The sequence below is a fragment of the Vombatus ursinus genome, unplaced genomic scaffold (assembly GCF_900497805.2).
Source record: "Vombatus ursinus unplaced genomic scaffold, bare-nosed wombat genome assembly UNPS02005236.1, whole genome shotgun sequence".
In the NCBI taxonomy this organism is placed as follows: domain Eukaryota; kingdom Metazoa; phylum Chordata; class Mammalia; order Diprotodontia; family Vombatidae; genus Vombatus; species Vombatus ursinus.
Window position 1 is genome coordinate 986,114 of NW_020945014.1, and position 15,954 is coordinate 1,002,067.

A 15,954-nucleotide genomic window follows, 5' to 3' on the forward strand; every position below is an offset into this window, starting at 1 on the left:
CTTGAGGGCAGAAATTGTCTCATTTATTTGTGTTTGTATCTCTGGTGCTTAGCACAGTGCCTGGCATGTAGTAAGAGCTTAATAGATGTTCAATCACTCATTAGTCACTCAAGTTGTGGCTCTGCCACTTAACTATCTGTCCACCTATGGAGATGTCACTTTTCCTCTCTAGATCTCACTCAGCAACTCTGAAATAAGGTGAGGATGGGATTCGATGCTCAACAAGGTCCTTTTTGGCTCTAAATCCTATGTTCTTATGGCCAATTTACTTGCTTCCTAACATAAGTCTTACTTTGTCACTTCTTGCCTTTGCTGATGATTTTTTCCCTTTGCCTGAAATATGCTTTCCCTCTTCTCTTTCTCACATCTTCCCCAACAGCTTTGTCTGCTAAAATCCTACCCATCCTTCAAAGGCTAAATTCAGGTGCCACCTCTCCCAAGAAGCCTTCCTGACTCTTCTTCAATCAGAAAAGCTCTCTCCTTCCTCTGGGCCCCCATAACCCAGAGTCTCTTATCTTACAGCATTGATCCCACCCTTACTTTATCTAAGAATAGGTTTCTGAGGTGCTTGTAAAATATTTTCTTCACCTTTAAAGTAGAGTGGCTCAGATAGCACGAGTCCCTCTTTGCAGATAAAGAAACTGAGACTCACAAAGGAGAGTGATTTGCCCAAGGTCACATGGCTGCATGGATCATCTATCTTGTTTTATAGGATTCAGAACCAAGAGGGACATTAAAGGTCAGGTAATCCAACAGCTGGGTAGCTAGGAGGCACAGTGGATAGAGTGCTGGGCCTGGAGTCAGGAAGACTCATCTTCCTGAGTTCAAATCCAGCCTCAGACACTTACTAGCTGTGTGACCCTGGGCCAGTCACTTAATCTCATCTATAAAATGAACTGGAGAAGGAAATGGCAAACCACTTAAGTGTCTTTGCCAAGAACACTCCAAATGGGGTCACAAAGAGTCAGACACGACTGAAAAACAACTAAACAACAACAAACCCAGCACTTTCCTTTTACAGCTGGAGAAATTTGGGCTCAGAGAGGAACAAATTAACTTCCCTGGCCCTCTGTTTCTCCTTCTAAAAAATGAAGGGGCTGTACTACATGGCCTCTGAGATCCGTCCCAGCTCTAAATCTCTGATCCGATGACCCTAAAAACCTTGTCCAATATCACACAGCTAGTAAAGGATTTGAGATTTGAACTCGGGTCTTCTGAGTCCATATTCAATGATTTCTTTCGATATCATGAAGTCTCCAGCATTTGGGTCTCTCATCCCCTCCCATTAGTCCCTTTAGACTATGAGCTCAGGTCTAATTCATCCCTGAGCTCAGTGCCCAGGAGATATTTGATGGATGAATGACTAGAGAAACCACCTGAAGGGGTCTGTGTTGGAGAATGAGTATTCCAGCCAACTCCCATTCTCCAGCCTTCAGCTGAGCCATAACTGGGGGCAGAGTCCTAGCATGGGGAGGGGGAAGGGAGGCGATGTCTCAATACTTACTAGTTCACCGTACTGTAGCCTTTAGCCTTGGTAAATCCTACGGAAATGGCCACGACCAAAGCAGGAAGCCCTAAAGAGGGAAATGCCAAAAATGAAGGTATTGTCAGATCCCAGCTTCCTCACCCCTCCTGTTATCCAGCTGCCCTCTCATGCACTACCACAAACCCCATCAGCTCAATGTCCAGAGGTAGAATCTGTGACAATTTCAACAGCCTGATCATGTGGGTGATAGTCAAGTTGGGGAACCATAAAAATGTAAAGTCCTGTAGTGGACTGCAGAAAGACAAGGGGAGGCTTGGCTACATAGCAGTTTGTGTGAAGAGGATCTGAAGGTCTTAGTGAATTGCACTCCACATCTGGAATACTATGCTTAATTCTGGGCACCACAACTGAGGAAGGGTATAATCTTAGCACAGTGCCACATAGTAGGTGCTTAATAAATGCTGATTGATTGATAAACTGAAGAACATATAGGGGAAGGGAACCAGGAGAGGGAAACCCATGCCATATGAGATTAGATTGAAGGAACTGGGGATGTTTGAAGAGAAGACTTAGGGGGAACATGATGTCTATCTTTAAGCATCAGAAGAACTTTCACTTCCTTTCTTTAGCACCTGCATTGTGGAGGGGCTGTGCTCAGGGCTGGCTCAGAGTTTCAACATGTGAAGGAGCAATTAGACCCAAGGAGATGAATGAAAAGCAATAAATGGAAATTACAAAGGAGAAAACTAAGATTGAAGGTTGGGGGAGGGGCAGAGGGGTGGGTCAGTACCAACTTTCCTAATTAGGGCTGTCTAAAAGTGGAACGACCTACCTCCAGAGGTTTACCATGATAGGTGGTTTTTAAGCAATGTGTAGATGACCACTTATCTGGTCTGTTGTAGTGTAGTATTGTTGTTGTTTAGTTGTTTTTCAGTTGTATCTGACTTTGTGACCCTATTTCGGGTTTTCTTGGCAAAAATACTGGAGTGGTTTGCCATTTTCTTTTCCAGCTCATTTTACAGATGAGGAAACTGAGGCAAACATGGTTCAATGACTTGTCCAGGGTCACACAGCTATTACTGAGGCCAGATTTGAATTCAGGAAGATGAGTCTTCCTGACTTCAGGCCTGGCACTCTATCCACTATACCACCTAGCTGCCCAATGGTGGGGGGGGGTTGTTTTGTTTTTCCAAGCACGAGTTGAACTCTATGGCTGTTGGAATCCATTGTAATAATAAAATTCTGAAATTCTGTGATTGCAAGCTTGATAGGAGCCAACACTATAACATGGAAGCCAAAACCCTAAACTTGAACTGGAGCAGCATTAAGAGATACCCAATACTACAATGAGAAAGGAGATAGTTAAAAAAAAAAAAAAAGAGAAAGAAAGGAGAGAGTCCTGCTATGCTGTGCCCTAGTCAGAGTGTATCAGGAGGGCTGTGTTAAGTCCCAAGCACCACACTTTGGGAAGGACTTTGGTAAATCAGGGTTAGGGCCCTGGGGTTTTCCTGGAGGCCAGGCCAAACGAAACTTTGTTGGGGATGTTTAACCTGGAGAAGATGTCGGGGTGGAGGGGTGGGGAAGCATAACAGTTTTCTTTAAGAATCTGAAAGGCTGTCATGCAGTAGACAGAGGGATTAGCAGAAGAGGGATTAGAGTTCAAGGAGTTCCAGAGTTAGAAGTAACTTACTCTTTTCAAAGATAGCAGTGATTGCATAAGTTACAAATCCGATGGGCCTTTCTCCATCCTCAACCTTCCAGACTTCTTTCTCAGCATCACTTGACACTGTTGGTCACCCTCTCTCACTGGCCATCCTCTCCTCTCTGGGTTTTTGTGACTGCTCTTTCTTAGTTGTCTGACTGCTCTTTCTCAGTCACTTTTTTCTGGACCATCATCATCTTGTCTGCTAACCACGGATGTACTCCAAGATTTGGTCCTGAGCCCTCTTCTCTTCTGTCTCTGAACTTTCTCTTTTGGTGACTTAATCAACTCTCATGGGTCCAGTTATTATCTCTACAAAGATGACTACATGTCCATCTCTGATATCTCTCCTGGGTCCCAGTCCCATATCACAAATATTTATTGGATACTTCCAACTTGATTAAGAACTCATTATCTCTATTCCTTCTAACTCAAGCCAAGCCAAGCCAACTCAACCTACCTCTCTTCGTAACTTTCCCATTTCTGTCAATACCACTATCCTTCCAGGCGTCCATATCCTCAACCTGAGTCTACATCCAATATTAACTCTCCCTCACCCTTCATTTGCCAAGTCTTGTCTACCTAACTTCTCCCCAATTGCAGAGTCATCACCCTAGCTCAGTCCCTCATCGCCTTCTGGACGCACTATTGAAATTGGTCTCCCCACTTCAGGTCTTCTCACTCCTCCTCAGCTGCCAACATGATATCACTAAACCACAAGTCTTACCATGTCCCTCTGCTGCTCAATAAAATCCAGTGGCTCCCTATTGCCTTTAGGATCAGATGTTAATTTCTCTGTTAGACATTTAAAGTCCATCACAATCAGTTTCCAGGCTGCCTTTCCAGGCTTATTACACAATTACTCCCTTTTACCCATGCTGCAGTCAAGCCAAACTAGTCTTTTTTTTCTTTTTCTTTTTGCTGTTCTTCACACACAACACTCCATTTTTTCATCGCCACGCTTCTGCATGGGCTATCCCCGATGCCTAGCATTACCTTAGCCCCTTAGCTCTACCTCTTAGAGTGTCTAGCTTCCCTCAGAGCTCATTTCAAGTACCACCTTATATATCATCATGTAACATCTACTTTCCGATTCCAAACACTTCCTAGTTTTCCGCTACCCCAAATTTACCATTTATTTACTTTGTGCAGACTTTGTGAATGCTTATGTGTGTACAGATTGTCTCCTCCAATAGCACATTATCTCCTAGATGACAAGGACCATCTCATTTTTGTCTTCCTGTCCCCAGTACCAGACACATATTAAGCACTTGACAAATGTTTGTTAACTGATCTCAAGACTATCTTGTCCAACTTGTACCTGAAGAGAAATCTCTTCTTAACAGCAGAACCACCACCACCACCACCACCACCACCATAACCATCCTCTGCTTGTAAATCACCAGCAAGGGTGACCTGCCACCTCCCAAGGCAGTCTATCTCACCTCTGGAGAGCTCTTGTTGTTAGAAAGGCTTTTTTTTGGCTAGGCAATGGGGTTAAGTGACTTGCCCAGGGTCACACAGCTAGTAAGTGTCAAGTGTCTGAGGCTGGACTTGAACTCAGGTCCTCATGACTCCTAGGCCAGTGCTCTATCCACTGCTACAAAGTCATTCTTAAAGGACGAAGTCTACATCGGCTTCTCTGCAAATTCTAGCTATTGACTGTACCGAGTGCTGCCCTTTAGAGCCAGTCTGAGCAAGTGGAATCCCTCTTCTCCAAGGAATAATCAGAATGAAGACGGCTACGATGACCCCACTTAATCTTCTCTTTCCCAGATTAAACATCCCCATCCTTTCGGTGGATGCACATAAGTCATGGTCTCTGGTCTTTTTTGCTATTTGATCACCATCTTTTGGAAGCAATCCAGCTTGTCAGTGTCTGTCGTAGACAGACTTCTCCCAGAACTAAATACAATGCCCTAGGTGAAGCACAGGACATTGGCACTACTGCCTTCCTCAGTCTGAGTGATGCCTCTTTTAATGGAGCCTAGAATGGCATAAGGTTTTTGGTGGCCATGTTACACTACTGGCTATTATTATTATTATTATTATCATCATCATCATCATTATCATCATCATCAGTAATAATAATCATAAAAATAATAGCTACCATTTAGATAGTGCTTTAAGGTTTGCAAAGTGCTTTACAAATATGATCTTATTTGATCCTTACAACAACGAATAATCATAATAATAACAGCTAACATTTAGATAGTGCTTATTATGTGCCAGGCACAGTCCTAAACACTTTGCAATTATTATCTCATTTCATCCTCAGAACAACTCTGGGAGGTAGATGCTATTACTATCCCCATTTTATAGATGAAGAAACTGAGGCAAACAGTCTGATAAAAAAACCCAAAACATATCTTTTTTCAACATAAGGCAAGGGAACTGGGTGAGCCCAGCTAAAGAACCAGGATGCAGAGTAGGAGAGATACAAAATCCAGGATACAGAGATAGCAGGGATATAGAGATTGTCGAGGTCCAAATGCCTCCTTTTAGGACGGAGCCCAGGTGTCCCTCCTCCCAAGCCAGGGCACTGTTCTCTGTCCCACCCACCCCCTTGCCCGGGCCATGGGAGGGATCTCCGGTCCACTCACCCCAGCCGAGGCAGAGGAAGCGCTTGCGGATGATGCGGTTACGAAGCCTCCCGGTGACGGCCATGTAGGATTGCCAAGCCTCGGTGAGTACCCAGCAGAAGGAGGACAGGAAGAAGAAGTGTAGGAAGGCAGCCACCAGCGTGCAGATCACCTGGGCAGGGAATGCAGGGTCCATGCCAGGCGTTGGAAGTTGGGGGAGGATGGGGACGGGATGTGTCCACCAGCCTGACCCCTCAGAACAGCGCGCTACGGTCCAGACCCCTTCCCCTGCCTCTCCAGTGGCCTCTGAGCTGCTTCCGCTAGAGCAGGGAGGAGCTGCACCGAGCCATCTGTGAACCCCACACCATGGCAGCCCAGAGCGTGTGGGAGATAACAGGTAGACAAGGGCTACCTTTCGCCAGGGTCAGGGGGCTCAGGCTGCAACCTGGGTTAGTTACACTCAGTATATAAGCAGGGTAAATATTCAACCAAAGGCCTGGATTAGGGCTCAGTCCCTGACTGGGAGTGGGGGTTCAGTCTATGACAACAGGATTAGAGCTCCCTTATGGCCATCACTCGGGCTTGGTCCGGACATGGATTTCTGCCTCAATCTGGGGCCAGCTTTCAGATCCAGTGACCCGGATTGTGGCTGATTTTATGACTAGGATTCATGCTGAGTCTGTGACGTTAGGATGTGATCCCACCAGAGTCCTGTTCAGTCAGATCAAGGCTCTTTCACCCTGGCCCAAAAGTTAGGGTCCAATCTGTGGCTGGGGAAAAGTCACAATTGACTGAGTATAAGAGGCTCCTTAATGCCTCCCCGGGGCATTTCCTACCAGGGAAATGAAGTACTAGAAATAGTGTCATTAGAGTAAGGAATTACTATTAAGTTACTTTATCAAAGAAGGTCAGAGCTAAAAGCAACCTTAGTCCAACCTTTTTGTTTTGCAGATAATGAAACTGAGACATAGGGAGGGAAGTGTGACTTGGCCAAGGTCACGTGGCAAGTTCAGTGGTAAAGGCTGAAAGGGAATCTGGGGTTACCACCATCCACTCTGGGGCTTTTCCCTCTATGACATGCGCCTGAGATGATTCATTGTCTCCTTCCATTTGACTGCATTCCCTCTGGTTTTAGTTGGGGTTATTCCCTTTTGTTTAATCCCCAAAGGATTAAAATAGTTGAAAACAACTTTTCAAGCACCCTTCTCCAAAAACTCTTCACACACAGAAATGTATGGCCTAGTACGGAGTAAGAGCCAAAACACTCAAGTGTGATCTTAGCCTGAGCGAATAAAGGCACAGCAGGGTCTGGATCGAGGCAGGGGATGATCCCAATGGCCTTCACCCTGGTCAGACCCCACTCATGTTCAGTTCTTCATTTCCACTGTGGATATCTTGTACGTACAGTTATCTGCATGTTGCCTTCTCCGTGGGATCGTGAGCTCCTGTGGGGCAGGGACTGTATTTTTGCCTTTCTTTGTAGTGCCAAAGCTTAGCACTGTGCCTGGCACATGGTAAGCACTTAATGATGCTTGTTGATTGACTAAGTTCTGGGTACTACCATTTAGGAAGGACATTAGCTAGCTAGAATATGTCCAGAAAAGAGCAATCAGGATGGTGAGGGGTTTAGAGACCATGCCATAGAAGGATCAATTGAAAAGAATTGGGGATTTTTAGCCCGGAGAAAAGAACACTTAGGAGGTACACGATAAAGGTCTTTCAGTATTTGAAGAGCTATGATACAGAAGAAAGGTTCAGACTTATTCTGCTTTGCCTTAGTGGGCGGAACTAGGAACAATGGAGGGAAAATTATAGGGAGGGATATTTTTGTCACCACAAGGAAGAACTTCCAAATAATTTGAACTGACCCAGAACATAAGGGACTTCCTTTAGAAGGACAGGATGGATCGCTCTCTCAAGGAGAGATGATAAGGGGCCTCCTGCGTGTGGACAGAGCAAATAGAAGACAGAGCACTTGGTGTGGAATGTGAAGACTGCTGATCAAAAGCCAGCTCCATTATTCGCCTCCTGTGACATCTTGGGAAAGTTACTTTCCTCTTTAGGTCTCAGTTTCCCCCCTCCTTTTTACCTCTACAGATTGAGAGGGTTGGGTCAAATCAGAAATTCTTAACCGAGGACCTCTTTTGAAATCTGATGAAGCTCATGGAGACCTCAGAATAATATATTGCCTATATCCATCATCATCATCATCACCACCACCACCATCATCATCCTCTTCATCAGTAGCATTTATATAATGCTTTAAATTTTGAAAAAATGTTTCATAAATGTTAGCTCATTTTATTCTCACAACAACTCTGGAAGGAAGGTATGCTATTATGAACTTTATTATCATCTTTACAGCTGAAGAAACTGAGGTAGATAAGAGTTAAGTGACTTGCCTAGGGTCACATAGCTAGTAAGTGTCTGAGGCAGGATTTGAACTTGGGTCTGTCTTTCTGATTCCAAGTGTAGCACTCTATCCATGGAGCCACCTAGCTGCCTCTAGTTGAAGAAAATGCTTGGTTTCAGTTAGAGGTTACTGAAAATAAAGATGTAATTTATCTTCCCATCCAAGTTTGTCCTCCCTCACCCCCCTGCCCAAATTAAGGATCTCTTAGATCTATCACAACTGTGGAATTCTGTGAATCTAGCAATGATAACTTGCACGAACATAATCATTTTCAGCTATAAAGCCCTCTGTCTGCATCATCTCGATGGATTTTGGTTATCGATTGTGTTAGGAGATCCCCGTGCTAGGACTGAACTGAGAATCCACTGTTTTTAGTGATTTGTAAGGGTGGGGTGGGATCTGAGGAGCATTCTTACCTTGTTTCGCGTCTGGGTCTGCCCAATGAGGATGAGGGCATTGGAAGAGATGATAGAGAGGCAAAAGTTGATTAGGATAACAGACCTTTCAGAGCGGATATACCTGGAGAAGAGAAGAAAAAGAAGGGCACTGGACCAGTTCCAATGTCTTAGAAATACCTTCAATAGGTCCTGGTGTTTTGTTCAGGGACCCTAAGTTGGGAAGTGGCCCAGTCATTTAGAATCATCATTTCCATCATGATTGCCTTCACTGACTTCATCTTAATCATTGACATAATCACATCCTCATCATAAGAGAGACTATTGCATCAAGTAGATAGCTGGCCTCAAAGCCAGGACAGTCTGGGTTCAAGTCCTGCCTTGGACACATACTGGTTGTGGACCTCTGGACAAGAAAATTAATGCTCCAGGCCAGTGGTGTCAAACTCAAATAGAAAGGGGGAGCCACTAAACCATACATAAGAATTCATGACTTAGAAAACAACACATTCACATTATCTATATTTTATTATATTCTTATTTATTTCGCTAAAATTACATTTTAATCTGCTTCAGGCTGCACTGGTTGTATTTGACACCTCTTCTCTAGGTAATGCTCGAAAACCATAAATGGCAGATAACATGCTGGCATGTACTGGTAGAGGAAGTTTCATCACCCAGGTCTAGCTCCTATCCCATCCCTCACATTTACATAATGGTCATCCCCGTCTATATGTTGTCTGTTCTTTGTTTTTGAAGAGGACCCATGACATGACAGAGTGATGTCTTGACTTGTGGGTGAATTGGATTTAAGTGAGGCAGAGTTTCACACTGCCATCAACCTCACTCCCTCTTCCTGGCATCAAAGTCCAGTGGCAAGACAAAAGTTAGGATCACTGGCGATGGCCTGGGATGCAGTAGACGACCTTGGCATCTTCAATGTCTGACCAAGCTCTAAGTGCTCCACAATGCCTGCTTCAGGCACCTTCGTGGCTACTGCAGCAAATTATTCTCATCCACCCATTCTACCAGGAAAGTCTTCCCATGTTTGGGGCAGACATCCCCTAACTCACTGATAGGTTTGATTCTTGTTGGTATCCTCAATCTGGTTTAATCCATTTGCCAAAATGGTTTTACTGGGGTGTGGCTGCTGCACATGCTACAGCTTCTTGGAGGCAGAGGTGAGAGCTGAGGGCCAGGCAGACACCAAAGGTGGATAAGCAGCCCTCACACTAGAGGTGCTAGTGTTCCTTGAATACCCATACACCCTTCCATCTATATATAATCAGCTTCAACACCACTATTTCATCATTCATCCTCACTATTCTCACTACCTACATGATCACCAAACACCCTCTTCAGCATCATTACAATGAGCACCATCATATCACCATCTATGTAACTGACTTCAGCATCACCATTACTGCCAACACCAGTCCTATCATCACCATCAACATCACACTCATCTTCATAAGTATCACTACATAGAATTACTATCAGTACAGTAGTACTGGATATAAAATTAACATCACCATCAGCTCCATAGTCACCATCAGAGGATGGCAGGTAAAAACATAATCACAATCATTCCCATCTATATAATAACCATCATCACTAGCATTACTCTCTCTCTGTCTCTGTATGTCTCTCTGTCTTTCTGTCTCTCTGTCTCTGTCTCTCTTTCCATCTCGCTGGCTAGCTAGGTAACCATCTTGTAAAATCAACATTACCATTATCACAATCACCATCATTTCCATAATCACCTGATGATGGCTGGTGAAAACATAATCACAATCATTGCCATCTATATAATAACCATTATCACTAGCATTATTCTGTCTCTGTCTGCCTCTCTGTCTCTCTCCATCTCTGTGTCTCTCTCTCCATGTAGCTGGCTAGCTAGGTAACCATCTTATGAAAGCAACAGTACCATTACCACAATCACCTATCTCTAACTCCATGATTGCCATCAGATGATGGCACATGAGAACATAATCACAATCATCCCCAGTCCCCATCTATATAATAACCATCACCACTAGCATTACTTTCTGTCTCTATCTATCTTTGTCTCTGTCTGTCTCTGTCTCTCTTCTTTTTCTTCTCTCTCTCTCTCTCTCTCTCTCTCTCTCTCTCTCTCTCTTCTCTCTTTCATTGGCTAGCAAGCTCAACATCTCATAAAATCAACATTACCATTACCACAATCACCATCATCTCCATAATCACCATCATCATCACATTCAATAAAATCACCATTACCATGATCACTGTTATCATCTCCAACACCTGTGTCATCATCATCAAAGATAATCCATCATCCCATCATCATCATATTCCCTATTCCAAAGACTTTATCAGGTCTTGGGAAAGAGTATCATCCAGTAGAAAGTGTGTTGCACTTGGAATCAAAGGATTAGGCACAGATTCTGTCTCTTTCTCTTAAGACCTGTGTAACCTTGAACAATTCACTTAACTACTCTAGTTCTCATCATTACCTGTTAAATGAAGGGGTTAAATTTTATCACCCCCTCATTTTCCTTTTGGTCCTAAATCTACGATCAGCACGGTCCTGTAAAATTTCTCATGGTCTGAGGTATAAGCCATAGAGAGCCAATGACAATAGCCATGATCCTAGCCCCACAATGACACTACAGGAGAAGGGACATAAAGAGTCAGATTCTTATTAGACTGTGTCTACATTGTGAAAAAAAACTGGACAAAAAACAAAACAAAACAAAACAAAACACAAATAAAAAAAACTTTACCCTTTTCTGGAGAATGAAAGGTTCTGTGTCACTTACATGCCACAGGAGACATTATCCACTGTGGCCTCAGGGAACTCCTTCATGGGGGGTATAGAACCCAACATGGACCAATATCAAGTCAAAAGAGAAAGTAATCAATTTGGAGTTATGGGACCTGGGTTCAAATTCCAGCTCCATCACTTCCTACCTCTTAGGTCCTCCCTTCCCTCACCTATAAAATACAGGGATGGAGTCAGAAGACCTGTAGGGTCCCTTCTGGCTCTCTGTATGTTGTCCCATGTCTCTGTCCTCACTTTGCAACCATCTGTGTATGGCTAGCCCACTTGATCAATATTTGTGTATATGATATGCCCCCACATACTGTCTTGGGTGAGAGTGTGTATGTGCATATGTATCCTAGTGAATGTGCATGTGGTGTGTGCAAATAGATGTGTGAACCTGTGTATGTAAGCATGTTTGTGAGTGGAAATGGGTATATGTAACTGTAGAGAGTGTATGTGTAAGGGTATACATGTGAGTGCGTATAGTAAGGACTGAAGTGCATACTGGAGCAGTCAACAACCCCGAGGCGCAAAACAACTGGTTGCTTCAGTCTATCCAATCCCTCAGATATGTGAAGTCGATGAAAATCTTTGCCAATCCCCTCCCTCCCAACAAACAAAAACCAGCCCAATTGGGTCCTTTGGGTCTAAAAACAGGTCATAGGCTGTTAGAGATGTGTCTTAGGACACAGAGCGTTTAAACGACAAAATACAGAATGTTAGAACTAGAGGGGACCTTGAAATAGGGAACGTTACAGGACAAAGGGGCGTTAGCACAGAGAATGTTTTAGAACATAGAGTGTTAGTACTGGAAAGGCCCTTAGAACACAGAACATACAATTTTGTTGTTGTTCAGTCATTTCAATCATGTCTGACTCTTTGTGACCCCATTTGGGGTTTTTTTGGCAGAGGTACTGGAGTAGTTTGCCATTTCCTTCTCCAGTTCATTTTACAAATGAAGAAACTGAGACAAACAGAGTTAAGTGACTCGCCCAGGGTCACACAGCTAGTAAGTGTCTAAGGCTGGATTTGAACTCAGGAGGATGACTCCAGGCCTAGCCCTCTATCTAGCTGCCTATTAGAGCTCAAAAGAAATCTGGAATAGAGAACAGTAAAACATCAAATGCCTGAGTTGCACAGGACCTTGGAGATCACATTCTCTGATGCCGTAATTGTACAAGAAACCACAGAACAAGGTAGTGACTAGTCCAAGGTCACAAAGCAAACCAGAGGTAGAAGTTCTGTAACTGCCTGCCCAGAGTGCTTTCCATGGATACACCCAGCTGCTTCTGGAGTCAGCCCCAGCCAGCCGGATAAGGTCATTAGCCAGTATGACGTCACTGATAATTGAACCTGACAGTTCCCGACAGGCTCCCAGGGTCGGGCAGCCCTGCAGGCAGAACAGGTCGATGTGACCCCAGTGTAGGGAGCTGGTTCCATTTTCCTTTTCTACCAGAATTCAGGATGATTGGCAGCTGAGTGTGAGGAAGGGGTGGGGGTGAGAAAAGAGATCAGATCATGTTGGCTGATGCCTCTGGGGAAATAAACCAGTAGCTGGTTCCTAGGACTTTGGGAGATAATTTCCCCACCTATAAAAACAATTTATCATAATATTCCATCATGGTCACTGATTGGCTGGGTGACCCTGCGTAAGTCCCTTCCCCTCTCTGGGCCTCAGTTTTTCCATCTGTCAAATATGAAGGTTGTATTAGTTGATCTTGAAGTCCTCCTCTGGATTTTATATTGTGTTCTATGTTCTAAGGTCATTCTAGCGTTAATGTGCTAAATCTGAATAGGGCTCTAACTTTTTAAAGCATGATTGCACTTAGAATTCCATTAAATCTTCACAAAACCCTCTGGGAGATAATCAGGTCAGGGAAAGTATTCTTCTCCCTTGGTTACAGAGGGGAAAACTGAGGTACAGGAAGCATCCCCCCCCATTCACGTAAGCCACTGCATAGACAAACTTCAGTCTCCTGACTCGCATTTGAGGTGTCTTGTCTTTCTAATACTGTCTTTCTCTTGTGAGCCACGTGGTAAGTGTCCTAAAGCAAGCATCAGGGTGGGCATATAGCAGTCACTCCCCCAGCACTAGCCTATGGACTGATCTACCCCACTGATTTAGAGCTAGAAGGGACCTTAGAGGACACAGTCCAACCCCTTCATTTTGTAGCTAAGAGAAACTGAGACACAGAGAGTTAATGACTCACTCAAGGTAGGACATCGAGTAAGCCTCTGAGGCAGGATATGAACTCAGGTTTTTTTGACTCCAGTGCCTTATTCACTACCCCACACTGCCTCAAAGCCCCACTTGTCAAAATCCCAGGTCATTTAACTTTCACAATGTCGTGGGAAGGAAAAAGGAAGGGAATTAGTAAGGAATGAAGGGAAGGAGAAAGGGAAGGAGGGAAGGAAGGAAGGAAGGAAAGGAGGAAACAAAGGAAGAATGAAAGGAGGAAGGGAGAGAAGGGATGGGAAATGAGTTTGTTCTCCCCATTTTATGGATGTGGCAACAGAGGTCCAGGGTCAAACATTTATCAGTGTCAGAATTGAAACCCAGATTTGCCCCATCCAAACGACACCGAAACATCTGATAAGACAAGGCAGTCAGGACAGCGACTGTTGCCACATCAAGTCTGAAAGCCGTCCACTCCCCACCCCCCGCAGCCAACAGGCCCCCATCCACATCCCAAGGGGCTTCCTGAGAACCCGTCAGTCGCCTGCCTACCTCCACACAGAAACGTAGATGATGATGAGGAGTAGCAGGGTCAGGGAGGACACGCCGCAGCCCACGATGAGAGTGACTGAGGGGACAATCACCTTTTCCATGTTCTGCAAGAGGGAGAGAGAGACACACACACACACACACACACACATACCCCGTGGGGGAAGGGAACATGTCAGTGTCAACCCCTGGCATAGGAAGGAATGGAAAAATGTAATAGAAGCAAATGGGACGGACTCATATGGAGTGGGAAGGGGTAGATTAGACTTCAAACCTAGCCCCGACTCACTTGCTAAATTGGGAAGCCCCTTTCCCTCTCTGGGCCTAGGGTCCCTCTTCTATAAATAAAGAGTCTGCAATGCAGTGGAACCCATGGAACCTTCTAGCTTTTTCCATGCCACAAGGCCATGAACGGCAGGGGGCAGAAGGTTGGGGCTCCAAGTCAGCGGCAGAGTCAGGACAAGAACCCCTATTTCTTGGCTCCCAGTCTAAGGCTTTGTCCGTGACCCCATGACATCGTTAGTTTCTTGGGGAGGCAGTGTCAGGAGGATGGAGGAATGAGATTTAACCTGAGACTAGAAATGAAATGTGTTCTCACTGGCCTCCTCCTTTCTTTCATTCTTTTCCTCCTCCTGCTTTCGGAAAGGTACTCCCTTCCTTTCCTAACCATTCTTCAAGGAAAGACTCAGGGCTGACATCCTCCTGGCTCCCTGCCTACCCTCCCTGACCTTGCCTAGCCAATACTGACCTTTCTGTCCTCCTAAAGCACTCACTGACTAGTCCCACAGCCAAGCACTTGACATTTGGTGCTCTCCCTCCCTCTCTCTCTCTCTCTCTCTCTCTCTCTCTCTCTCTTTTGTGGTGAGGGAGGAGTAAAGAAGAAGGCTCGTCTCTCCCCAACTGGGTATCCAACTTCTGCCTCTCCCCCCACCCCCAAGCAGAGCACAACCCAAGACTGGGCAGACGAAGGAGGCTCATTCATTGCAGAAGGAAGAAAAGGCATCAAGGTCACCAGCTACAAAGACCACTCTAATAATCGTAGCTATCCAATAAAGGAATTCACTTCTTTGGAAGACAATAAGCTCCCTGTGATTAAAGACTTCAAGCCAAGGCAGGAGAAAAGCTTGCATCTCTATAGTACGTCAAGGCTTATTAAGATTCTCTTATTAGGTTCTCCAGCTCCCACCCTGGGGTCTTGCTCTCCTCATTGGGGAGCAGGCACTAAGTCTAGTAGGCAGCCCAGACATCTCCCTGCCATGCCAGCCCCTGCTCTAGATAAGTGAAATCACAAGTCTGGATCAAAAATACATTTTAAAGGATGTACAAAGAAATCTAGGGTATGGAGGAAGTTAGGAATTAACCTTTCTGGACCTTCGCTTTCCTGCCTGTAAAACAAGAGATTCTATAGAAATGCACCTGATAATTTCCCACCAGGATCAAAAGCCTGTCGACCTGATTCTGAAAATAATTCACCGCAATTATGAGTAAGTTACTTCTCCTCTCTGGGCCTCAGTTCCCCAACTTGTCAAACGGGGGTGGGGGAAGGAAGAGATTTGGAGCAGATTGCTTCAAAGGTCCCTCAGAGCTCTAAATTCTATCTGTGTTCTAAGGTGATTTCCAGTTCTCACATTCTAAGATTCTTTTCCCCTCTGTCTGTTCATCCTAGTAATTAATCCCTTACTCACATTCATAGGGCTTTGAGCTAAGATCCCCACCTGCTGTTCTCAACTATATCTCAGGGTATTTGAATAGTATAGGGGTGGAATGGAATTTGGCAGTTTAAAGTGGGACAACTAACAATTATTTAAGGGTCTCACACAATATCCACAGAAGGAACTATATTGA

At 44.7% G+C, this 15,954-nt stretch overlaps 1 protein-coding gene across 1 annotated transcript in view; it reads right to left on the reverse strand.

Annotated features, from left to right (window-relative positions):
- Nucleotides 1–15,954, reverse strand: part of ADGRB1 (adhesion G protein-coupled receptor B1) — a 204,560-nt gene that overhangs the window by 53,151 nt on the left and 135,455 nt on the right. Inside the window, exons 18-21 of the mRNA XM_027845202.1 lie at nucleotides 14,113–14,216; nucleotides 8,600–8,702; nucleotides 5,792–5,942; nucleotides 1,505–1,574 (exon numbers count right to left, since the gene is read on the reverse strand). Coding sequence (XP_027701003.1) covers nucleotides 1,505–1,574; nucleotides 5,792–5,942; nucleotides 8,600–8,702; nucleotides 14,113–14,216 — 428 coding nt within the window. The remainder of the gene's footprint in view (nucleotides 1–1,504; nucleotides 1,575–5,791; nucleotides 5,943–8,599; nucleotides 8,703–14,112; nucleotides 14,217–15,954) is intronic.